Raw genomic sequence first — 25,722 nt, forward strand, 5'->3', positions numbered from 1 at the left:
TAGTTGGAGCCTCCCAAATGCCTAATTGATCCCCAAAGAGGCTCATGACTCATACTTTGTGTTGCCATGACAAGCAGTCTGCTGCCTTAAAAAATATATACACTGCTCAAAAAAATAAAGGGAACACTTAAAGAACACAATGTAACTCCAAGTCAATCACACTTCTGTGAAATCAAACTGTCCACTTAGGAAGCAACACTGATTGACAATACATTTCACATGCTGTTGTGCAAATGGAATAGACAACAGGTGGAAATTATAGGCAATTAGCAAGACACCCCCAATAAAGGAGTGGTTCTGCAGGTGGTGACCACAGACCACTTCTCAGTTCCTATGCTTCCTGGCTGATGTTTTGGTCACTTTTGAATGTTGGGGGTGCTTTCACTCTAGTGGTAGCATGAGACGGAGTCTACAACCCACACAAGTGGCTCAGGTAGTGCAGCTCATCCAGGATGGCACATCAATGTGAGCTGTGGCAAGAAGGTTTGCTGTCATATCTAGGGGGACCCCCCTAACATAATTGCAAGAGTAGTGGCTAAACATGTGAAATTCACAGAGGGACCTTTGACTGGAAATAAATTGTTTTCAGTGTCTGGCCACTATACATTTTTGTCAGACTGTACAGAACAGAACTGAATGACAGCAAATTTGACATGGAAAGTTGTTTGAACAGCTACCAGAAAAGTGAAGTTTAATCATAAATATTCATGATTGACATGTCGCCCTATTGTATCTGTGTGCTTACAGGTCTATTTCCTACATGCTTTAAGATATCCTAATGCTCTTGATGTGTCTATGTAGAGCAGACCATTGATTACGTGTATACCAAATTATAGCAATATCAGAGCTTGCAATTTTGGGTTACATGAGCTTAGGTGGCTCACTCCCCCTCCAGCCAGGCATTATTCTGCACTGTTTTTAGTTAAGGGTGTGTCACCATATCTATCAATTTAACCACTTTTGCAATAGGATTATTGTATACAACCATCCATATATGGGAGAACTTAAGAGACATGGAAAAACATGTTTGTGCTTTGTTATACCTCAGGTAGCGTTCTCTAAAAAATGTAAGCCTGTTTTTGAAGATTGGAAACTAGCCTAAAAAGATCATGTGACTAGTACAAATATTTTGAGAAGTTGTCAAATGTGATTGCTGAATAGATCAATACTGGAAATAATGCTTTCACTTATTTTACCCACAAATCAACTTTGCTACTTTGAAAACCAGAGACACTCTGTACACAACAGGCCAAGTTGAGCAACATCTTTATTGTCCAAGAAGAGCAATCACAAATGATCAAATATTTATACAACCCCACCAGCATGCCAGCATCTTCATTGAAACTGTACAATGTGTGAAGGAATGTATGGGAAAGCATAAGATCATTCACAATATCTGAAACACTTTTACATCCATATGCTTAGGGTACAGTACATGTCAATTCCACTTTCTGATCCAAAATCCCTCCCTCTTAACATACTCAAACAGTATCACGCATTTTCTGCTAGCACATCCTACTCTGTGCAAATGCTACAATTTTTCCATCAATGTCTCTTTCCGTCAATATGTCATTGGGCAAAGGCTGGGGCCTGACTGTGGAGGTGTACATCTTAACCCTACCAGCTCCTGTTCCTAATGAGAGCTGAAACACCGTCAATGTCTCCAGCAGCAGACGGCGAGTCATTCTCTACTCCTGTGCTTTCTCTGGTACTTGTCATCTCATTTGACCTCCGACAGCAGGCTCTAAGCGTCGTAACAAAATGTGAGTGAGGGGGGAGGAGGGAAATTGGATTTGGGATTGATGTACATTAAGGCAAAACAAAATACAAAATAATGGTCTTTCTTTTTCACGCGACCAAAGTCGACGATAAGGCCTCATGGCTAAGGAACACAAGTGTGTTAATAATGATGACGTGGCCTGCTGGGGTGGGCAAGGAAAAAACACATAGGTAAATTCTAGGTGGTTTATTCTATTCTCATTCTAACTACCATGTTTAATTGTGTTTAGCGGAGGTTGAGTTTAGACAAAACAGGCCAGGAGCAGCATGTGTGTAAACTTTACAGGGAGAATCACAACTAGCAAAGAGATTAAGATGGTGAACAGTTGATAGTACAATATGCCCTTGAGTGAGTCTACCTGATGGCAAGCACCACATGAAATATACAACATACAGCCCAAGTCATGCACCATCTGTTAGTGCACCACCATGATAACTGCACAAGAGTAGTAAACTGATTATTGGTGAGTTAAACTGATTATTTTGATATTTCGGTATAAGGCAGCACCGGGGCATACGCCCCTTTTTTTCATCCAATGTTATGATATCTTTCACTTCCTTGGCCCTAGCCTCTGCCGAGTCCCCAACAACTGGAAGTTCCTGTTTTCAGGGTAAATGGACTTCCGCTTTTGGACATTAACAAGGCGACACGCCTCCTCCACATAAAAACAGAAAACCAGCAGGCTGCGGACCTCGTAGGGTAAGAGTTGAATACCTCTTATGTAAGAGATCTAGTTTCAGATGTTTTTTTTTTACACCTGCTACATTAGGTGACCGTGGCCCAAATCCCCATGTAAGAGGAAAGGGTTAATACATTTAAGGGGGGTGGGAGGAGCTGAAGTAAAGCAGCTCATTATTAATTCACTGTATGTTTAAAAGACATGCTCCAGAACTTTTTTCCCTATATTCACCCCCACTTGGGCAAGCCCCTTAGTAATTCAAGTTTCAGCCAATGAGCTTCAGCCCCTCACCAGTGATGGCTAGCAAGACGCACACACAATAGAGCGAGAGAGAGAGCAATGACGTGGTGCACATATCTGCACATTTGTGACACATGCAATTTTGGGGACTAATTTTGGCTCATGGGTGCTACTTTCAGAACCACTGGCAAAAAATAATACAAAAGTTCAGGAGAATATCTTTAACAAGGCAGGTCTTGGTAAAATCTATTTAAAAAACAACTAGCAAGGAGGCAAGCAAAGGAATGCTAAAAGGGGGCAGAACAAGATGGCAGGGAAGGAATGACCATAAAAGCTGATTAATATCAACAGTGACATGAACAAAGCCACAGTATACTAGTAATCATATATATATTTAAAAAAGGCTAAATGAAAAGTTGATTGTACACTTGCTTTTCCACGTGTACTTCTTACTGACAGGAAGACCATTTAGGGAGCAAAGTGGGGTTTAATCTCTTCAAGCAGGACAAACATTGAAGGGTGGGGGGGTTGGAGGACAGATCCTGCACAGTACAGCTATGAGACTTAAAAAGGTCCAATGCAGCCGTTTTTATATATCTATTCATTTCTGGGTAACAATTAAGTACCTTACTATGATTTTAATTGAAAACTATGGCCAAAAAAAACAAAAATAGCTTCTTAGCAAAGAGCATTTTCTCAAGCAAGAATTTGGCTAGGACTGTCTGGGAGGGGCCTCAGTGGGGAAGGGAAAAGTAGCTGTTATTGGCAGAGAGGTTTGGAACTATTCTTTATTGGTCTATTAACTAATTTACTGACTGGTGAAGTCACTAGGGGGCCAAAACTCCATCCCACCAAGGCAGTCTTTTCAAACAGCTCCAACACTGAAAGGGCATTATCATAATTTTAACAATATTATTCCAAACTCATAGTGTGGATATATATGTATATACAAAACATGGCAAAATCACATTATTGACTGCACTGGCAGGTTGAGGACAGTGAATCAATTATGGTGGACTTTGTGCAACCAATGAAAGCAGAGGGGGGATGGACGGACAGAGTTGCTTCTGCTGCTGCTACTAATGCAGACGGATAAATGGGGAGAAACGTGGGAGAGACGAGAGAGGGATGGAAGGGTCGGAATGAAGATTGAAGACATGAGGATGGGATGAAGTAGAAGAAAATAAACTCATGGAGAAATGGGGACATGGTTGTGGGGTTTGGTTTTGAAGGCCTCTTTCTTATTCTTTCCAGTCTTTCTTGATGTTGAGGTTCCACTCCCAGGAAAGGTGGTCGTGCTTATCGTCGTCTGTGAACTTGGACTTGATGTTGTAGGTGCCGCGGGCCAGCATGCCTTTAGGAGCCTCCTCCAGCGGGGTCAGGAAGTCGTACTCATTTGGCCTTGGCCCATAGCTCCCCACCATGTAGTCTGACTTGTCAACTACAGAGACGAGAGAAAAGAAGGGCTGTTTGAATCACCAGGGAGGACAAAGAAATACAGGGTGGTGTTCAGTAGGCACTAAACAGAAACCTGAATGAAACAAGGAGTAACTAGTAACTACTATACTAGCTCTCTGGGAAGAAAGTTAACAATAAACAAGACTAATGAAAAACATGACTAATGACTGTTTTGCGACAACTTATTGATTTTTTTGTACTTTTACCCCCAATTTCGTGAAATCCAATTGGTAGTTACAGTCTTGCCCCATCGCTGCAACTCCCCTACAGACTCGGGAGAGGTGAAGTTCGAGAGCCATGCATCCTCCGAAACACGACCCTGCCAAGCCGCACTGCTTCTTGACACAGCTCGCTTAACCCGGAAGCCAGCCGCACCAATGTATCGGAGGACACACTGTCTAGCTGGGGACTAAAAGTCAGCTTGCAGGTGCCCGGCCCACCAGAAGGAGTCGCTAGAGCGCAATGGGATAATGGAATCCCAGTCGGCCAAACCCTTCCCTAACAACACCGGGCCAATTTCGCGCCGCATCACAGGTCTCCTGGTCACGGCCGGCTGTGACATAGCCTTGGATTGACCCCGGGTCTGTAGTGACGCCTCAAGCACTGCATAGCAGTGCCGTAGACCCGCTGCGCCACTCAGGAGGCCTGCTCTAATTTATTTTTAATCTGTCGATTTCTCAATAAGCCTCACAAACATGACTCACTAATAAAGCAATTGACACAACAGGTTGTTTTGTGCCTAAACTTGCATCCAGTTTCAAACAAACCTGCCCTTTTCTGCTCAGGAAAAATCTAAACAATCTCTCAATAATATCCCTATTGACAGTGTTGAGTCTGTTTTTCAGCCTTGACTTGTGCATCCGGTTTGAAACAATATCTCAATTTCAGTCCCTGGCCCTTCTGCTGGTTTCTCTTGGCAGATTAAAAAGGGAAGGCAGTGTGTGGGCCGGGGCAGTCTGTCAACGTCATTAAACAATGTTAGTCTCCACAGGCCTTAAGTGTTTACAGCTCTTCACTGAACTAATTCATTTAAACTGATTCCCTTATTGTCTAAAGAAAAGGTGTTGATGTGGCATTATGCCACTTATCTCTTCAATTCTTTTAGGACCAACATTTGGAAACCATGACAATGTATCACCTAGTACATTCCCATAACAGAGAAATCTGCAGAAACTGATGGCGGTGGGAAACTTCAACGTTGATGTCAACATTCGCTTGAGTCTAGGCCATCATTTCCCACATTTAGTATGGGAGGAAGGCCTGTGAGGTTGAGATGGAGGTCAGGAGGGAACAAACAAGAGGGATAGGAAGCAGCAAGCACTCACTTCTCACTCCTTTCCTGTGGGTCTGCTGGACATACTTGAGTCCCGAAACAATCTCCTTGTTCACCTGCAGAGAACGAGACATTGTTAGTGGCTTGGAAAATCAATCTAGCTCATCGCAAGCGCATCTGACAGAAATAGGCCATTTAAAGACCTATTGAACCATGAAATCGGAAAAATACAATACCTACAGGTAAGCCAAGTTCATTAACAGCACAATCTGAGTGTTTGATTTCTAGTGGGGGAGAAAAGTATAGCCACCGCCTTTTTATGGGGAAAGTGAAAGGAGGATACCAGGCCAGTTGAACAACAATGCATTCAACTAAAATGTGTCTTCTGCATTTATTAACTGATGGGGTCTTCATACAAACAGCTTTCATTCAAATAAATTTAACTACATCGATTCTCTTTTGAGAGAATCAATGTAGTTCAATTGAATTGTTTTGTGCAATATCTTACATATTGTACAGGTAACTGCCAAAATAATGGAAACACTTCAGTAAATGAGGGATACAAAGTATATTGAAAGCAGGTGCTTACACACAGGTGTGGCTCCTGGTTTCAATAAGAAATGAACATCCCATCATGCTTCGAGTCTTGCATAAATGGGCGGCGATTATTTTGGCTACCATGGCTATGCCCCTATAGGATGACAATGCCCCCCATCCACAGGCCACGAGTGGTCACTGAATGGTTTGATGAGCATGAAAACAATGTAAACTATTTGCCATGACAGTCTCAGTCACCAGATCTCAAACCAATTGAACACTTATGGGAGATTCAGGCACAGCGCTTGAGACAGCGTTTTCCTTCACCATCAACAAAACATAAAATTATGGAATTTCTCATGGAAGATTGGTGTCACATCCCTCCAACAGAGTTCCAGACGTTTGTAGAATCTATGCAAAGGTTCATTGAAGCTGTTCTGCCTCGTGGTGGCCCAACGCCCTATTAAGGCACTTTATGTTGGTGCTTCCTTTATTTTGGCTGTGCTCTCACTTTGAAGCTGATCTTTATTCTGTACTCCACTCCCTCCTTCAGGATAAAGGACTGCTTCTTAAAGGCCTCCAGATCTCCTGTTAGAAAGACAACGAGGGGAAAAAAACAGTAAGGTTTCTCCAACACACACACACACACACTAACTAACTAGGGCATGCAGCAGGGGACTGCCATCCACAAGGCCCCAGTGTGGAGTGTGAAAGCAGGATGTCTTTAACAGTCATGTAGAGTCCTAGGCAGCTCTGACAACTCAGCGAGGGTCATTATCTCAACACAGGGGTGGCACTGCCTCATTAGCACACTTAATCAGGGGTTTTAATACTGCCTTCTAGCTGTGCTGCAGCACTCTCGCACAACATCTAGCAGTGTAACAAACTGGACTGGGGAAACAGAAGCAATACAGTATTCTCCTCTTTATTCCCCCCACAAGGAATGCGTCGAACCAGTTTTTACCCCAGAATTTGCCATGTGCTGTACATGGAAAGACCATGAGGTAAGGCTTTGAAATGTTCAAAAGACACCCAATTTATTCCTATTTATTCACCGTTTAGTGCATGTTACCGCTGACACGAGTGTATGTGATATACTGTTCCTCAGGAACCCTTTTTCTGTGTTAGTTTATGACCGACCAATCATCACTACAAGTACATACGAGTATGATGCACGCATTTTTTTACTGTTACTGGCCTGCGTCATTCAGGATGACACAGGTCATTCTGTTCAGCAGCACAAGGTCTCCTGCTCACCTCAAGAGAGTCAGGTGACAGCAGCAGGTCTTTTCTTAGAACACGGGCTAACAGATCAGTTTGTCAGCGCCAGTTAGTTACACACTCGGAACCATTTCCCCCATGTTGTGAGACGCTCGTACGATAGGATGTGAATTTCTGGGGATTACAGTAAACAAAGTACTACAGCATTATAGCTCACCTTGAAGGTCCAGGGTCAGTGGGTTCGGGGCAGTCTCACACATCAGTGTCAACCGTGTCACCTGGACGTTGGGAACGCTGGGATCTGTAACAAGACCAGACAAAGAAAATCCATAAGGATCACGTAACTGACCCACAGCAGCCTCACACCCTACTTACTTAACCATAGGTTTATATAATATGTAATGTTTGTAAATGGTTGGTTTCAGACCTTTAAACTTAATAGGTCATTCAGTGTGAAAATACATCACAAACATATTTTATAATCTGACATTTAGCACAAAGACATCACTTAAATGTATTTTTATATAATTCTGCATTTGTGTCTGAATGACAACTGAACTGAATACATCCAATTTTTGATATATGTGAACTTCTGGCCCTTACCTAGGCTTCCATTTAAACATTATAACTTTGAATCGATTGTACAGACCAAGACTTCTTAGAGGCAACATTGAGGAACGAGGACTGCATGTATACTATCAGTAATAACCAGCTGTCCAACAGTCTCACCCATATGAGAGCTGAAATCATGACAGTTATCCATTATTTGGAAGGGCCCCAACATTAAAGAAGCATTAGTTTATTCTGAGATAAACAGTGTCTGGGCATTAGCTATAGCCTTTCCCCAGATCTAAGCAGTGTCTTATTGACCCGTAAAGATACTAAGCAGGCGCCAGGCAGACACGCATACAAACACAAGTATTGAGAGAGAAATGACACACACACACTCACCAGCGACAGCAGCAGCGCCGGCTCCTAGCAGAACCTCCTTGTACTTCCGGAGGCTCTCGTCATCCTGGTCCAGCTCCTGGATCTCCTGCAGGGTCTTCTGGGCCGGGGGCTTGTAGTTGACCGTCTCGCCCACGTCATTTTCCGCAGCGATGGCTGCGAGCTGCTCCGGAGTCAAATCGTCCTCAGCCATGTCTGTGGCGAGAGAGAGAGGGGAAGAGGAAGAAGAGAGGGAGAGAGAGGAGGAATGGTACAACCAATATTGTTGGCAAATAAATAGTTCCGTTAAATCGCTACTCCTCGCATGTGGTTTCTTCTCAGATGTAGTATATTCTACTCAAATAAAAGGATGACAGCATCTCATCAATTAATATGAAATGCTGCTATGACATCAGACAAGGCAACAAACAATGAACTAAAATGCAGAAAGGTTCCCTGATCAGAAGAACCAAAAAAAAGTGCAGAACTAAAAAAAAAATAATAATAAAATTTTTATTTTATTTTATTTATTTAAATAAAGTGTTGATCATTGAGTGAGAAGTCTTCTTTTACTACCAATGACTTAATCCTGGGACAAATGTGAAAAATCTGGGCACACTGAAACAGCGTCAGCACTGGTGGGAGACCATCACCATTGAATGAGGTCATGTGTGAAAAGTCGCATGACACGGGCCCCTAACACACACGATTGAGGTCAGAGGAGCAGGGGCTGTGTTCCTTAGCATTGAGGGAACCACCAGAGGGGTTGTTCTAAATACAGACCAATCAAACACAGTCAGTTTCTCAAAACCATTGGTTTCCAGTAGAGGTCAGCCGATACCGATTATTGGTGGACCAAAACAGCCGATACCGATTGATCGGACAAATTTTTTATTTCTAATAATGACAATTACAACAATACTGAATTATTTTAACCTAATATAATAGATCAATAAAATCAATTTAGCCTCAAGTAAATAATGAAACATGTTCAATTTGGTTTAAATAATGCAAAAACAAAGTGTTGGAGAAGAAAGTAAAAGTGCAATATGTGCTATGTAAGAAAGCTAACGTTTCAGTTCCTTGCCTAGAACATGAGAACATATGAAAGCTGGTGGTTCCTTTTAACATGGGTCTTCAATATTCCCAGGTAAGAAGTTTTAGGTGGTAGTTATTATAGGACTATTTCCTTTTATACCATTTCTATTTCACTAACCTTTGACTATTGGATGTTCTTATAGGCACTTTAGTATTGCCAGTGTAACAGTATAGCTTCCGTCCCTCTCCTCCCTGGGCTCGAACCAGCAACACAACGACAACAGCCACCATCGAAGCAGCGTTACCCATGCAGAGCAAGCGGAACAACTACTAGAAGGCTCAGAGCGAGTGACGTTTGAAACTCTATTAGCGCACGCTAACTAGCTAGCTATTTCACTTCGGTTACACCAGCCTCATCTCGGGAGTTGGTAGGCTTGAAGTCATAAACAGCGCAATGCTTGACACACAACGAAGAGTTGCTGGCAAAACGCACGAAAGCTGTTTGAGTTGCTGTTTGAAATAATGTTTACGCGCCTGCTTCTTCCTACCATCGCTCAGTCAGATACTTATGCTTGCTCAGTAAGATAATATGCAACGCAGGACACGCTAGATAATATCTAGTAATATCATCAACCATGTGTAGTTAACTAGTGATTATGATTAATTGTTTTTTATAAGATAAGTTTAATACTAGCTAGCAACTTACCTTGGCTTTCTGCATTCGCGTAACAGGCAGTCTCCGTGTGGAGTGCAGGTCCTTAGATGTTGTTTTTGCCTGTTTGACACAGATCTGTAATGGCCAACTCCTAAGGTGGTTGTAATGACAAAACTTATGTTTGGATCTGGGACAACTTCCAGGCTTAATTTGTGGGGCTTTCCTCAAGTAAAATCTGAATGAAACAGTTCTTGAAATTGCTTCTCAAAACTCAACCTGTCCACCTCTGTCCTTTGAACTCATGCCAACTTCATTTGATGCTAACTAAAAACCGTTTGACAGCAAGCCTAATGGCATTCACAACAAACAAGATGGCCAATAAAACACACTCCAGATGAGTCATCACTATCCAGGGTTATAATTGGAATGAGAGGCCTCTCCTCAAAATACTCGAGTCACGACAACTGGAGGGGCTCACAAAAGCAGGAAGAGCTGTGTTTATCCAAGAAGAGTCCAACATTCCCAATAAGGCGTTCTCTCCCACAATAGCCTAATCATGAATCCTCTGTCTGTGTCTGCCACTACTACTGCAAAGCCAGCGCTCGGAATGGAGCTTCAGTTCCATCAACGTCCATGTGTTTTAGGCTATTATTAAGTTATTTTCCACTTGATGTTGTTGACCTATCATTCTTTGCTGGGGCTTGGGAGAGGGAAAGTATTTCAATGTTGGCGTTTAGTCTTAAGAGTTAAATGCACACCTGTATCCTTGTTAATCAAAGAGTGTAAGACTTAAAAATCTGACTAGCAGCCTGGTGTGGGACTTTGATTTGGAGGAAAATGGAGCAGAGAGAAAGAATGCTGCAGTTCGTTTTGGAGTTTTGTATGGTGTACAGTGCATAGTACAAGTATTAGGAAACGGATCCCTCACTAAAGCCAATCTACAGGGGAACAAAGATAAGGACAAAAAAATACACCATAAAACAAAAGAAAAATGGGAAATAAATAAGTACTGCTGCGTCAGGGTTTCTGGCTTTTGGGAAATACATGTTTAAAAAAAAAGCCAATGAATACAATAGGCAATGGCCAATTGTCCGGAAGAAGGAAAAAAAATCCCATTGCGAAATAATGCTTTTTAGCCTATTCATTGATGGAAATACCATATCGGTCAAAAGGTTAATTTACATTTTCTGTTAAAATGAATTACCATAAACTAAACGGGATTTGTGTCTTACTGAGTACCGTGGGTGGACGCCCTAATTAGGTTACGCACCCGATGCATATGGGTCCAGTAAATCAAAATACATTTTCCTAACGGAAACCGTGTGCTGAATTTGAAGTTGAGGGAGCATGCAATTGGCATGCTGACTGCAGGAATGTCCAACAGAGCGGTTGCCAGATACGAGAAATAGACATTCAATTATCATAAGCCGCCCCCAACGTTGTTTGGCAGTACGTCCAACCGGCCTCACAAACGCAGACCACGCCAGCCCAGGACCTCCACATCCGGCTTCTTCGCCTGCGGGATGGTCCGAGACGAGCCACCCGGACAGCTAATGAAACTGTTGGTTTGCACAAGTGAAGAATGTCTGCATTAACTGTCAGAAACCGTCTCAGGGAAGCTCATCTGCGTGCTCGTCGTCCTCACCAGGGTCTTGACCGGACTGCAATACGGCGTCGTGACTGGCTTCAGAGGGAAAACGCTCAACTTCTCTAGCATGCCAGTGGCCATCAAAGTGTGCTCTTCAAGGACGAATCCCAGTTTCAACTGTACCAGGCAGATGGCGTTGTGTGGGCGAGCAGTTTACTGATGTAAATGTTGTGAACAGAGTGCCCCATGGTGGGCAGGCATAAGCCACGGACAAAGAACATAATTGCATTTTATCAATGGCAATTTGAATGCACAGAAATACCGTGACGAGATCCTGAGGTCCATTGTCGTGCCATTCATATTTACCAGACATGCCTGTATATTTACCAGACATGTCTCCCATTGAGCATGTTTGGGATGCTCTGGATCTGCATTTACAACAGCGTGTCCAGCTCCTGCCAATAACCAGCAACTTCACACAGCCATTGAAGAGGAGCGGGACAACATTCCACAGGCAACAATCAACAGTCTGATCAACTCTAAGTGAAGGAGATGTGTCAAACTGCATGACGCAAATGGTGGTCACACCAGATACTTACTGCCAATAAAAAGAAAAGATTAAGATGGGCAAAAGAACACAGACACTGGACAGAGAAACTCCGTCTAGAAAGCCAGCATCCCGGAGTCGCCTCTTCACGGTTGACGTTGAGACTGGTGTTTTTTGCGGGTACTATTTGATGTAGCTGCCAGTTGAGGACTTGTGACATTAATGTACTGGTCCTCTTGTTCAGTTGTGCACCGGGGCCTCCCAGCCCCTTTTCTATTCTGGTTAGATACAGTTTGCGCTGTTCTGTGAAGAGAGTAGTACACAGCATCTTCTTGGCAATAGCCTTCATTTCTCAGAACAAGAATAGACTGATGAGTTTCAGAAGAAAGTTATTTGTTTCTGGCTATTTTGAGCCTGTAATCGAACCCACAAATGCTGATGCTCCAGATACTCAACTAGTCTAAAGGCCAGTTTTATTGCTTTTTAAAATCGGGACAACAGTTTTCAGCTGTGCTAATATAATTGCAAAAGGTTTTCTAATAATCAATTAGCCTTTTAAAATGATAACCTTGGATTAGCTAGCACACCGTGCCATTGGAACATAGGAGTGATGGTTGCTGATAATGGGACTGTAAGCCTATGTAGATATTTCATTAAAAATCTGCCATTTCCAGCTACAATAGTCATTTCCAACATTATAATGTCTACATTGTATGTCTGATCAATTTGATGCTATTTTAATGGACAAAAAAATATATATTTAAAAAACAAGGACATTTCTAAGTGACCGCAAACTGTTGAACAGTAGTGTAACAAGGGATTGTTTATTCATTGACAAATAATGAGAATTTAAAGCAATTTCCAAGTAAATGCTAACTTTATGGATGCTCTATTTAATGAGCCGTGATGTTCCACCGTACAGGGCTCAATCAATGTTATCCTGGCTTCCAGTCTGAAGGGTCCACAACACCCCGCACAGTCTAAGATGAAGATGTCAAATCTTTCTAGCAGACAGTATGTGGTACTTAAAATTCAGGTTGCAAGAAGAAACTCAAATCTAACAACACCAATGAATTTCCTTGCTCAAATTGATTATAATTGAAATAATGACTAATAATTCATTCAAACTTGCGAACAAAATGTATTGTACTCTGCACAGGTGCAGAACAGTCTCATTCCCCTGTGCAATCACTGACAATACTCTACACAGCCATCAGCTGTAAAATTATAATTTGTGCTGCAATGAAACTGGGTATGCAGTGTGCACTACAGATCAATAAAGTACGTAAATACAATTGTTATCTTATCAACATCACGTTATGCACCTGTGTTACTTCCTGGAAGATAAACAGCTAACAAAGAAATCTCATTTCCATTCTTTTGTTGTCTGTAGGTGGCTAAATAGCTTGAGCTTTAGCGTTAGCTTGCTGCAAAGAAAGACTGGCCGGTTACTGTAGTTACTGACAGGGACAGGTGCCGACTTGGGAGAATCCCAACGAATAGCTAAATAATAAGCTAAATATGTATTAAACTATCTAAGAACAAAGGTTGCCTAATCGTCGAATTTAGCACTGTTTCAGGCGACAACGTAACCAAACGTCATAGACAGCCAGCTAGCTAATGTGTTAACTGGCTAACTAGTCTCTGACCGGCTAGACACTGCCGCAAGTCATCAAGCTGCACGAGGATTGCTAGCTGGCTAATTTGCAACATGGGTGTTGGACTCCCTAGATACCTGCCACCCAATTAAACTAAACTATGCTTTTACATATGTTGCTCTGCTGCAGTGGAACTTAACAGTAGACCAACGTTTATTTCACGTTTCCCTGGCGACAAATGGGCACTGCTGCAGCCAGGGTGTGAAGTATGTAGATACGTTGGCAGGCTAACGTTACCGTGGTTGACATGCTAGCACAACTCAGCAAATTGCTAGCAAAGTTGGGAGGAAATGAAACCAGATACAAAGTAAGTCTAAAACATAATGAACCGTCATATGCTTGATTGGTAACTATTGTATAGATTGTGAAAGCATGTTTTTACCGTTTTCCTGCTGTTTTTTCCCCCAGGCGCTTGAAAAATAAGTGCTTCTGTCGCTCTTCTCTGTGCAAGTATGGCGAACAAGGAACGGCGCCGCCCCATACAACTCGTTTCCGGGAACTATGCCGCGGCGCGCACGTCAATGCTGGGTGCCGCGCGCACTGAATTGATTTTAGGTGGGGCTAGTTTGAAGTCTTGAACAATTAGTGCTAGTGTATCATTTTAATAGTTAAAATTATATTTTATTAGGTCCCCATCCTTCATTGCTAACAGACTAATCAACTGGTCCGTCTAGTTCTTTGACCATTTCAAATAATCGAACAAGTCAGTGATGTTAGTTTGAAAATTAATAAAATACCTTACATTTTAGTAACCACAATATTATGAAAAGTTATTACACATTGTGTTTGACAATCTCACAAGTGTTGAGCATGTTATAAATGGCTTTAGCTTTTTACAAGCATTTGATATAGCAGTAGTGAACTACCATTGGAAATTCAATCATTTCCACACATTTTACACAATACCCCTTGAGGTCTAAAAGCCAATTAATGCGCGAGGTGAATGTGGTCTGATGCACCATGTGGATGGTGCGACATAATTGGAGACCTCTAGAGGCACGCGGAGGCCAAATTGAGCTCCACATCACCATCCGCCTCAAATTTAGTAAAAATGCTGAGGGCTCCATACAACTCCTATTTGACATGATTGGCGGAAGGTCATGAAAAAAAAACACAAAACAAACCTCACTTCACAAGAGGTCTGCGCCACAATGCACAAGTAGTATGAATGCCCCAACTTCTGCAGAGGCTGTATCACCATAAATGATGCACGGCCAATGCAGACATCATATTGACCATAGGCTTTTAGGACCGGTTTCCTGGACACAGATAAAGCATAGTCCAGGACTAACATAAGCTCTTTGGAGAATATACACCAAAATAGTTTGAGCCCATGACTAAGCGTAATGTGTGGGAAACCAGCCCATATAGTGTTGTACAGACCTTCAACAAGAGGCAGATGCACTGGAACATTTTGTTTTGTAGGTTTATTACAACTATGCACAAGGAGAAGGGGAGGCAAAGGGCAAAAAAAAAACCTCCCCCTCAAACCTACAATTGTCCCAAAACGGTACAAAAAGTGTTCATAATATTAAAAAGGGAGTAAAGCAAGATCCAGCCACACATTAAAATGATGCCAAATAACAGTAAGTGTAAAAGATCTGGTCCATTTCAGGTCCAAGTCCACAATATCAAGCTTCAGATCCGACAGGATGAAGATGAGGGGATTCAAATGAGTGCTTCTGGGAATTCTAACTGGTCTCCATCTGCAATAAAAAGCAAGTGAAAATTAGGACTGTATTCCAGCTACAAAGCTCAAGCCACTTACATTGAAGAATTTATATTTCTATACTTTCCTGTCAATGTAAATAAGAATTTTTTCTTAACTGACTTGCCTAGTAAAAAAATAAAATAAATGTACCTTAGCATTGTAAGCATCCAACTGGGCATCCAGCTCTTCAGCAGACAACTGCTGCGGTTTGCCTCCACCACGTCCACCTCTACCCCTCCCCCTGGAGCCTCTGCCGGCCCGCCTGTCTCCACCTCCTCGTCTGTCTGAGAAATTGGGGCGTCCAATTCTGTCTCTGTTGAATCCACCACTGCCTCCGTTTGAACTGCAAACAGATTCAAAGACAATCAATGAGCTACAACTGGGATTAACTAGATTTAAATATATATCACATATCATACATGACAAAATAAAGAAAGCTTATAGAATCACATACCTCTGTGATGGTCGTCTCTGGTTATCGTCTCGAATTTGTGACGTGACGTGCTGAATGCTCATGGCGCGGCCTGTGAGCAAAAGGAAAACAAGATTATGCATCTTTGTTCAGAAGTCAATTACTACATTTCATGACGAACAAGCTTCAAAATAATAGCAATCAAATAATTCAAATTAAAGCTGACCATCGAGTGGTACATTGTTGTACTGTTTCATGGCTTTGAGTGCATCAGCCCTCCTCTCAAAGTGGACGTCAGCGGTTCCCTGGCTGCGGCCAGACCGGTCATAGTGCACAGCCGCTTTCTTCAACGTACCGAATTCCGCAAACAACTCCTGGAAAAAAACATTACAAACGCATTAAGAAACATGACCGGTACAATTCATGTATAACGTCAAAACAGTTTGGCGAAAAGGCCGACATCTTTGTAGCAATTGACTGTAGAAATTACCTGGATATCAGCGTCAGAGACACCGAAGTCAAGGTTTGAGACAAGGAGCTTGCCACCAGTCTCCACACCGCCACCTCCTGCTCCCCCACCACCGCCAGCATTACTGCCGAAGCCACCTTCGAACATGTCGTGTTGCCATTTGTCCGGCAGCTCTCTGGGCTGTAAAGGTACAATGAGAAAAATGCAGCTGCTGACTTCTGGTTCCCCTGCTCCTGCTGATCAGACTGAGCACATTTGAGTCAGTTGCTTAGGCAGGCAGGGGAATCTTGCTTCATTACTACCATTAGACACATTGGTCTATGGTGGAGTCATGGTCAGTGTAACAGCACACATGATTTAATAAAAACAATTATATTCATTTAGGAAAGCACCAAAACTAAGCTAGTAGGACAGATGGCAGGACTTCCAACTCAAAATGGCTCCTGCCCTACAGGTGGTTTGAAGAATGTGTAGGTAATTAGAATGGCAGTGCAGGGGGGAAAAAAACTGACTTGAGCTCGATGGCAAGGACAGCATCCACATTCTGCTTCAACTCCAAGTGTAGAAAAAGTCCATCCAAAGAAAAATCCTTAATTCAAAAGTTGTGAAAGTCATTTCGACATGCTCCCTTAACCGACCATTGACAGTTCGATAAAGTTCTTTGGGGTGCTTTGCAGTCTGGATCAAAATATGAAACAAAGAAAATTTACAAAAAAAACTCAGTTGACTGAACATCCATTTTGAGTGTCGCCATTTTGTTAGCTTCGTTGCATAAAAAGTCAAATTTTTGATAATTAGACTAATCTGGAACTTAATTTAGGGCCAACGATGCGCCAGTCGACAAATTATTAAGAATTTGTGGACTACTAAAAAAAACACGAGGTTCATGTTTTACAGACCAAATGTGAATATCTGGAACAGCTCACATTCACACTACACAAACAAGTGTTAACTAGCTAGTTTATGAATGCGGATCAGCTCCGTTTTCAAGCGGCCCACGAGGGTGAACATGTTAGCTAGCTAGTTAACGTTCACTCCCAGAAACGTGGGACATGACCAGTAAAATTCAATAGTGCTGGCTAGTAACTGTTTGACCTGAAGCGGGGAAATGCAATGTAGACCATGGGCCCACAAACACGACGTTGTACGCCATTAAAGGAATACACGTTTCCGAACAGTGGTTTCTTCTTTGAGTTGTGCCCTATAGCGCACTTCCCGTTGATAAATCCACATCCATCAGCAACTTTGAACTACCTGGTACGTGTCGCAGCACATTTAACAAGATCAGCTAAACTATTTAACATTCGTCGTCGTCGCCTCTGCCATTCCTCCTTTTTCTGTGATCCTCCGTGTTCCTACCCTGCTGTATGGCGTGGGTCTGCTGTCGCTTCTGTCTCCACTGAAGTTCTGTCGACTCCTCATGGGCCCGGATCCGCCGGTCCGGCCTCCAGAGGCAGCTCCACCGGGTCGGCCTCCACTCCCACCTCGACCCGATGATCCTCGGCTGCGGCCTCCTCGATTTCCGCGGCCACCTCCGCCTTTCTTACTTTGTTGAATAATGTCATCCAAAGACATATCCATCTTATCAGCCATGGTGGCACTTGACGTATTAAAGATTGACAAATAAATGGAAAATTTACTTTAAGAATGACGCTTTTGGTAGCAAAATCTAGCCGCTTTCCTCGGTGCTGATCAATGGTGAATAGCTTGAGTGACGTGAGTGGGCTTAAAAATAATTGTAGTAAGTGACGTGAGTTTATTCTTACAACCATTTCCGTTGGATTTTGCGCTTCTTTCACCACCAACGTCCTCTCTGCTGCTGTCTAGTGCTTCTATCCAGCATTGCAATCACAAAGGTACCGTTGCAAATAAACCAAAGGAAAATACGAGACAGGCTCCCGAGTGGCGCAGCGGTCTAAGGAACTGCACCTCAGTGCTAGAGGCGTCACTACATACCCTGGTTCGATTCAAACTGTATCACAACCGGCCGTGATTGGGAGTCCCATAGGGCGGCGTACAATTAGCCCAGCGTCGTCCGGGTTAGGCTGTCATTGTACATAAGAATTTGTTCTTAAGTGACTTGACTAGTTAAATAAAGGTTAAATTAACAAATAAACACCTCTCTGGATGAGACATGTCAAATATTGTATCTCTTTTGAGATACCTATTTCTATCCTCCACAGGCATGGGTGGCGATATTTTCCCCGATTCGAGGATGTGACGTTAAATGTGTCGGACCTCTCAGGAAATGTTTTGTGTCTTCATTTTAAAATCCAAGGTAGGATTTTAGAATTGCAATACATTTGCCATGTTACTTACTTGCTAGTTATTACGAATGTCAACAGCGAAGTAACATCATGTGGTGCACCAGCTTTCTAGACGAGCAAAGATTACGTTAACTACTGTGTATTGCTAGCTAGCTAGCTACTAAGCTAACGTTAGTAGTTAGACACCTTGAACATTCATACAACGTGTGCAATATCAGGTACACGGGAGATGAAGGTTAAAATCAAGCAGTGGAACGGCGTGGCATCCTGGCTGTGGATGGCCAATGATGAGAACTGTGGGATCTGCAGAATGTCTTTTAATGGCTGTTGCCCAGATTGTGAGTTTATATAAAAAGCTGCTTACTAACTACTGAGTTATTCGACATGTCTCATCACCATTTGACCAACTCCCTGAAATGAATGTATGCACAAACTCAATATGCTTAGCGCATGTACATTCGTGAAGTTTCCAGACCCATTGACTTTTTCCATATTTTGGCCTTTTTCTAAAATGGGTAAAAACATGTCAAAAAAGACCCTCAGCAATCTACACACAATACCCCATAATGACAAAGTGAAAACTGGTATAAAAAAAACGAATGCCTTATTTACATAAGTATTCAGACCCTTTGCTATGAGACTCGAAATTTAGCTCAGGTGTCCACCTGTGCTAAATTCAATTGATTGGACATGATTTGGAAAGGCACACGCCTGTCCACATAAGGTCCCACAGTTGACAGTGCATGTCAGAGCAAAAACCAAGCCATGAGGTCGAAGGAATTGTCCGTATAGCTCCGAGACAGGATTGTGTCGAGGCACAGATCTGGGGAAGGGTACCAAAAAATGTCTGCAGCATTGAACGTCCCCAACAACACAGTGGACTCCATCATTCTTGAATGGAAAAAGTTTGGAACCACCAAGGCTCTTCATAGAGCTGGCCGCCCGGCCAAACTGAGCAATCAGGGGAGAGGGGCCATGGTCAGGGAGGTGACCAAGGCAGGGGGAAAAAGCATTCAGTCAGGGACAGTTCTTCTGTGGAGACTGGACAACCATTTCTGCAGCATTCCACCCATCAGGCCTTTATGGTAGTGGCCAGACTGGAGCCACTCAGTAAAAGGCACAGCACGCTTGGAGTTTGCCAAAAGGCACCAAAAGGACTCCGACTGTGGGAAACCAGATTCTCTGGTCAGATGAAACAAAGATTGAGCTCTTTAGCCTGAATGCCAAGCGCCACGTCTGGAGGAAACCTGGCACCATCCATACTGTGAAGCATGGTGGTGGCAGCATCATACGGTGGGGATGTTTTTCAGCGGCAGGGACTGGGAGATGAGTCAGGATCGAGGCAAATATGAACGTAGCACAGTACAGAGAGATCCTTGATGAAAACCTGCTCCAGAGCGCTCAGGACCTCAGACCGGGGCGAAGGTTCACCTTCCAACAGGACGACACAGGAGTGGGACAAATCTCTGAGTGTCCTTGAGTGGCCCAGCCAGAACCCCGGACTTGAACATCTCTGGAGAGACCTGAAAATAGCTGTGCAGCAATGCTCCCCATCCAACCTGACAGAGCTTGAGACGATCTGCAGAGAAGAATGGAGAAACTCCCCAAATACAGGTGTGCCAAGCTTGTAGCATCAAACCCAAGAAGACTCGGGGCTGTAATCGCCGCCAAAGGTGCTTCAACAAAGTACTGAGTAAAGGGTCTGAATACTTATGTCAATGTGATATTTCCGTTTTAATTTTTTTAATAAATTAGCAAAAATGCATAACCTGTTTTTGCTTTGTCACTATGGGGTTTTGTGTGTAGATTTTAGAATGAGACTGTAATGTAACAAAATGTGGAAAAAGTCGAGGGGTCTGAATACTCTCCGAATGCCCTGTATGTCTATCGATGCCTTCATATCTTAACGGTTATGCATAAATTGTCCTTTGATAATCATGACGTGTTCAACATTGTGACAGCGTGGACACTTATCCTCCATTGAGGGGAGACCTTTCAGCAACAATGTCTACTTTCCAGGTAAGGTTCCTGGAGATGACTGCCCATTGGTCTGGGGCCAGTGCTCCCACTGCTTCCACATGCACTGCATCCTCAAATGGCTCAACTCCCAGCAGGTCCAGCAGCAGTGCCCCATGTGTCGCCAGGAGTGGAAGTTCAAAGAATGAGCTCATCCGGAGAACGTCACTTGAATGCCTTTCAAAGACTGAGACTGATGCGTCACAGAGGATTGTAGGGTTTCGGAATACATATGCTTCTGTTTTTTGTTGTACATTTCCAGAAACTTTGTTTCTCTGAGGCTGTCAAAGTTTGTTTTCTGTGGAGGGGTGTGTGAATAAATATGTGATTAGGATTTAAGCTTGAGCTGCTACCGATTTACATTTCATATAGTGGTTTTCTCAAACTCAGGATTTACATTGAATGAGAGTAACTCTCCTCTTTAACAAGCTAACCAATGATTCATCAATGCAAATTCATTGAATTGGTATCAATAACCCCTGAGATTTACAGAGTGGACAAAACATTAGGAACACCTGCTCCTTCCATGAGACTGACCAGGTGAAAGCTATGATCCCTCACCGATGTCACTAGTTAAATCCACTTCAATCAGTGTAGATGAAGGGGAGAACAGGTTAAAGGATGTCTAAGCGTGTCAAGAACTGCAATGCTGCTGAGTTTCACGCTCAGTAGTTTCGTGTGTATCAAGAATGGTCCACCTCCCATAGGACATCCAGCCAACCTGACAACTGTGGGAATCATCGGAGTCAATGTAGGCCAGCATCCCTGTGGAGTCCATGCCTGAAAAATGTAAGCATGAGGGCAAAAGAAGGTGCAACTCATTATTAGTAAGGTGTTCCTAATGTTTTGACAGTCAGGACCACACAGAACAAACCAAAAATGGAGCCCCACCCAAAGTACATAGTACTTGACACTCAACAGTATCAGCTTCATACAGCCCACTAATATGTTAGGGGTTTGATGCTAGACGTAGTGTACGGGGAAACTTCCACTCTTAATACTGATGGGTATTTTCTTGTGGCTAAAGCACAACCCTGACTTGGCTTTAGATTTCCTCAGCCGCCCTTTCCCAAACTCTTGTCTCTCTTAATCCATCAGAAACCAGCACCTCAGCCAATACTGTACAGAGGCATGGATAATCACCTTCCTGCAGAGAGCTGGTCCAATTAACAAGCATTAAGTTGATCCCCGGCCAGAGCCACCTTACTTGGAAAGCCTACGGGGAACTGTACCTTGCTTCAATGTTGGTAATGCTTCTCAGTCCACCAAGGTTAATTGGAACCCAGATTGGTTACTGTAGTTTGAAATTAAAGTAAAAATAATATATTTTATTTCCCTTCAAACAGTTTTGTCAAGTTGATGAAGACCAAATAGATCACCACACTAAGTTGTTTTTGTATGAAACAATTTTAATGAAAAAATGTATAAAAAGGCTATTATTTACAAAGCGGTGTAACCACAATTGATTGCACACAGTTTGTTACAAATGATAAAAGCAATTGTAAACACACAATTAGCCATTCCAGTGGTGTTTGCAAAAGTATAGAATAAAAAAAATATATATAGAGGTAAAGTGTTAGACTAACAACATTCATGTGGTACATTTTAGAGTACATACAGTATGCAGGGTCTTTGTTTCAAATTGAAAAGCTGTAGGGTGTAAATGACAAATCTTGAACTATAAATGTTGTCAGTAGGTAGAGTTAACCTATCACATTGGTTTACTGCAGAGTGGCCCTACGAGTCAGAGGACAACCACAGATCCATGTTTCACAACTTCCAAAAAAGCTTTCACACATCAACTATAAAGTCATTATAAAAGCTCATTACCATACTGTTATCTAATTCATTCCAGTGCTGTTCACCCTCTATTAAAAAAAGGTACAAAAGCTCAAACTAACTTCTGCACCTGCAAACAGCATTACAAAGCGATGCCTGCTGAGATTGCCTGAAGGAGCCCCTTTCCAGCAACAGTTCAGTTCACTCTCAAAGGCAACCATCTACTGTTGGCTGGCAGCCTTCCTCCCACCAGACCAGATATGTCTCCAGGACGTCTACAATGAGGGCACAGAATGACGATGTTCTGCTGATCTGCCCATTTCATTCCATTGTGGAGGGTCAACCGGGAGGCCTGGGTGAGGAAGGTGCCTGAAGTTTCAGTGATGTTTTAAGGTTAGAGGAGAGCTCCGTCGTCCTCCACCCCAAGCAGCCCCTGCAGCTCACGAACCCCGGTGCACTCTGGGTCGATGAGATCGGCGGGTGTCTCCCCACACTCGTTCTCCGCTGAGGGTCTGCGCCAATAGAAAGCAGGTACCTAGTGGGAGAAGCAGGGGGAAAAAAGCATTCAGTCAAAGAAAGTATCCAAATGGTATGTGCCGCGCAGAGATAGTGAACCGTGAGATTCTTCAGGAGGGTTAGAGGAATATGGCGGATCCTCAGTGTAGCTTACTGCTATTGGCGTTATGAGTGCTACTCAAAATTCAGCCAAAGCGTGTTTTGGTTCGTCTTCCTTGCAAGCACTTGACACTGTAAATCGGCAGCGTGAACTGCAGCCTAGTGACATTCAACATCAGAATCTTCCCCTATCCTGAAGTGCATTGAATTCCTGAACTTCAGGGATGCTGCATTGACATGGTATGGACAGCAGCATAAATACGAGTTAGTCAGAGCAGTCAAGGCTTCAAGTTGATGTCAACAGTACATCGGCTCGTCCCACTTGTGCGAGATACCACTGACCCATCTTAATGTGTGTGGATAAATAAACTAAAAGCTAGTGACTGTAGATGTTGTGGGTATGCTAGGTGCGTTGACTCACTTGGCAATGTCAGGGAATCCGTCACTGCAGGCCATGTGGAGAGGTGTCCAGCCCTCCTCATCTCTCTGGTGGATGTCTGCTCCGTGCTTCACCAGCAGCTTCACACACTCCAGGTTCCCAGAGAGGACGGCCTCATGGATCGCCGCCATACCTGCAGAGCAGTCAATGGGAATGGATGGCAAATAGCATCTGTACAGGTTCATTTTAGGGACATTGAAGGGAACACTCAATGATCAGTTTATACTGAGGTATTATTCCATTACTGCACGTGCCAGAGACAAGTCATTGCATCAATACCAGAGGGATTATAAATTATCAAGTTTTTGGAACTGTTAAGCCCAGTTGAAATCTAACCAGAGTCTGAAGACACTTCTGATGCTGCAAAGTCTTGAATGGATTAAAATGGTTTTCATGTTGTTCTGATTTCATGGTGACTCACCAGAGTGGTAGATGGTTTCCAGGCTGACCCTCCTCTTTCTGATGAAGAGTCCGATCCTGTCCAGCTCGCCCTGCCGGACGTAGTCCTGGAACACAATGTCGTTGGGGAAGTGGACGCTGCGGACTGGTTTGATCTGTGGAGAAGAGTGGGCACAAGAGGAGCTGCTGGACTCCTTGGGGCCATAAGCCTGGATGCCCATGGACTGGCAGACTGGGTCCTGGTAGTACTTCATCCTTATAAAAGTTCAGTCTTGCTCATAGAAAAAAAAAAAATGTTGAAAATCTTCAAGCCTTTTTCAATGGTAAAATTATAAAGCAAAAGGCAGTTAAATTATTGAATTAAGATATGTCCTTCAAAAAAGGCCTTTCCTCTTGTCAACGGCTCTCGTAGTGCAGTGAGTGTCCTATATGTTTCAGACAGCGGGGCAAGTCCTGTTCTGAAACACAGGGCCTGCGTATAGACCTCTATATACTCTCTGCAGGGCTATTTTTGGTTCAGTCACCTGACAGGTCAAGTTCTAGAATTGGATGAGTGACCCCAAGAGGCGGGACCCTCTTACCATCCTGTCACAAGCACTGGATGCAGCTCATAATGCCAGCCATGACAGTAGCAGTAACCACATCTTCTGTTTTCACCCACAGCCTATTAGACCCCCCCCCAGCTCCCAGATGCTCACCATTCAAGATGCATGACAGCCACTGGTCACGCACCACTGAAGGGGGAGAACCTTCTCGTAAACATGGAATGGGGGGGGGGGTCAAGTGTAATGACTGGGCTGTTGAAAATAGCAATGTTGATAAAGCGTTTCAATTAGACTTCAGCAAATTAATCTGTCAGTCATATACTATGCATACCTTTAAACGTTACAGAAGTGTAAATCAGTCAATATGGCTTTAGTTTGGTTGTCGTGGGAAATTTACTGCAAGAGACTAATCCAGTAAGCATGACTTAAAAATTGGCACTTTCTTCATTGAATCATAGTTCCAGACAGGAGTACTGACTGTCCATGTGTTATAACCATTAGAAGCATTGGGCCCTAGTTACAGCCCATTTCAAATACATTTTTATTGGTTACATACGTTATTGCAGGTGTAGCAAAATACATGTGGGAGCTAGAAGCACCGCTGCCCTGTCTATCAGCGCCTATTTACTGGCCTACGTACTATTTACTGGCCTACGTACTATTTACTGGCCTACGTACTATTTACTGGCCTACGTACTATTTACTGGCCTACGTACTATTTACTGGCCTACGTACTATTTACTGGCCTACGTACTATTTACTGGCCTACGTACTATTTACTGGCCTACGTACTATTTACTGGCCTACGTACTATTTACTGGCCTACGTACTATTTACTGGCCTACGTACTATTTACTGGCCTACGTACTATTTACTGGCCTACGTACTATTTACTGGCCTACGTACTATTTACTGGCCTACGTACTATTTACTGGCCTACGTACTATTTACTGGCGTACTATTTACTGGCCTACGTACTATTTACTGGCCTACGTACTATTTACTGGCCTACGCCTACGTACTATTTACTGGCCTACGTACTATTTACTGGCCTACGTACTATTTACTGGCCTACGTACTATTTACTGGCCTACGTACTATTTACTGGCCTACGTACTATTTACTGGCCTACGTACTATTTACTGGCCTACGTACTATTTACTGGCCTACGTACTATTTACTGGCCTACGTACTATTTACTGGCCTACGTACTATTTACTGGCCTACGTACTATTTACTGGCCTACGTACTATTTACTGGCCTACGTACTATTTACTGGCCTACCTATTTACTGGCCTACGTATTTACTGGCCTACGTACTATTTACTGGCCTACGTACTATTTACTGGCCTACGTACTATTTACTGGCCTACGTACTATTTACTGGCCTACGTACTATTTACTGGCCTACGTACTATTTACTGGCCTACGTACTATTTACTGGCCTACGTACTATTTACTGGCCTACG

The 25,722-nt window shown here is 43.1% G+C and overlaps 3 protein-coding genes and 1 pseudogene across 3 annotated transcripts; 1 reads left to right on the forward strand and 3 right to left on the reverse strand.

Annotated features, from left to right (window-relative positions):
• Window positions 1-1,249: 1,249 nt before the first annotated feature.
• Window positions 1,250-14,116, reverse strand: LOC124003792 (rho GDP-dissociation inhibitor 1-like). The gene is made up of 6 exons (XM_046312364.1): window positions 13,984-14,116; window positions 8,140-8,331; window positions 7,406-7,489; window positions 6,479-6,555; window positions 5,483-5,546; window positions 1,250-4,140 (listed from the first exon to the last, which is right to left on the reverse strand). Exons 2-6 carry the CDS (start codon window positions 8,327-8,329, stop codon window positions 3,941-3,943), a joined length of 615 nt encoding a protein of 204 aa, XP_046168320.1. The 5' UTR covers window positions 8,330-8,331; window positions 13,984-14,116; the 3' UTR covers window positions 1,250-3,940.
• Window positions 14,117-15,003: 887 nt separating this feature from the next.
• Window positions 15,004-17,930, reverse strand: LOC124003791 (THO complex subunit 4-like). Its single transcript, XM_046312363.1, has 6 exons — window positions 17,553-17,930; window positions 16,215-16,373; window positions 15,951-16,098; window positions 15,767-15,836; window positions 15,463-15,655; window positions 15,004-15,307 (listed from the first exon to the last, which is right to left on the reverse strand). Exons 1-6 carry the CDS (start codon window positions 17,784-17,786, stop codon window positions 15,293-15,295), a joined length of 819 nt encoding a protein of 272 aa, XP_046168319.1. The 5' UTR covers window positions 17,787-17,930; the 3' UTR covers window positions 15,004-15,292.
• A 431-nt stretch (window positions 17,931-18,361) lies between these two features.
• LOC124003794 (anaphase-promoting complex subunit 11) lies at window positions 18,362-20,815 on the forward strand. The gene is made up of 3 exons (XM_046312366.1): window positions 18,362-18,471; window positions 18,679-18,798; window positions 20,480-20,815. The coding sequence occupies exons 2-3, from the start codon at window positions 18,690-18,692 to the stop codon at window positions 20,623-20,625; spliced, it is 255 nt and encodes an 84-aa protein (XP_046168322.1). The 5' UTR covers window positions 18,362-18,471; window positions 18,679-18,689; the 3' UTR covers window positions 20,626-20,815.
• Window positions 20,816-21,867: 1,052 nt separating this feature from the next.
• Window positions 21,868-25,186, reverse strand: LOC124003793 (annotated as a pseudogene).
• Between the last annotated feature and the right edge of the window lie 536 nt (window positions 25,187-25,722).

The sequence above is a fragment of the Oncorhynchus gorbuscha genome, linkage group LG18 (assembly GCF_021184085.1).
Source record: "Oncorhynchus gorbuscha isolate QuinsamMale2020 ecotype Even-year linkage group LG18, OgorEven_v1.0, whole genome shotgun sequence".
In the NCBI taxonomy this organism is placed as follows: Eukaryota; Metazoa; Chordata; class Actinopteri; order Salmoniformes; family Salmonidae; genus Oncorhynchus; species Oncorhynchus gorbuscha.

Excerpts from the sequence above, each read along its gene's own strand:
- LOC124003792 (XM_046312364.1), bottom strand. The coding sequence starts at position 8,329 with ATGGCTGAGGACGATTTGACTCCGGAGCAGCTCGCAGCCATCGCTGCG. Across the intron at positions 7,490-8,139 it reads CGGCGCTGCTGCTGTCGCTG|ATCCCAGCGTTCCCAACGTC; the intron begins GTGAGTGTGTGT and ends GTCTTGTTACAG. Across the intron at positions 4,141-5,482 it reads CCACAGGAAAGGAGTGAGAA|TTGACAAGTCAGACTACATG; the intron begins GTGAGTGCTTGC and ends TCGTCTCTGTAG.
- LOC124003791 (XM_046312363.1), bottom strand. The coding sequence starts at position 17,786 with ATGGCTGATAAGATGGATATGTCTTTGGATGACATTATTCAACAAAGT. Across the intron at positions 16,374-17,552 it reads GACCCACGCCATACAGCAGG|CCCAGAGAGCTGCCGGACAA; the intron begins GTAGGAACACGG and ends GTACCTTTACAG. Across the intron at positions 15,656-15,766 it reads CAGAGACGACCATCACAGAG|TTCAAACGGAGGCAGTGGTG; the intron begins GTATGTGATTCT and ends ATCTGTTTGCAG.
- LOC124003794 (XM_046312366.1), top strand. The coding sequence starts at position 18,690 with ATGAAGGTTAAAATCAAGCAGTGGAACGGCGTGGCATCCTGGCTGTGG. Across the intron at positions 18,799-20,479 it reads TAATGGCTGTTGCCCAGATT|GTAAGGTTCCTGGAGATGAC; the intron begins GTGAGTTTATAT and ends TCTACTTTCCAG.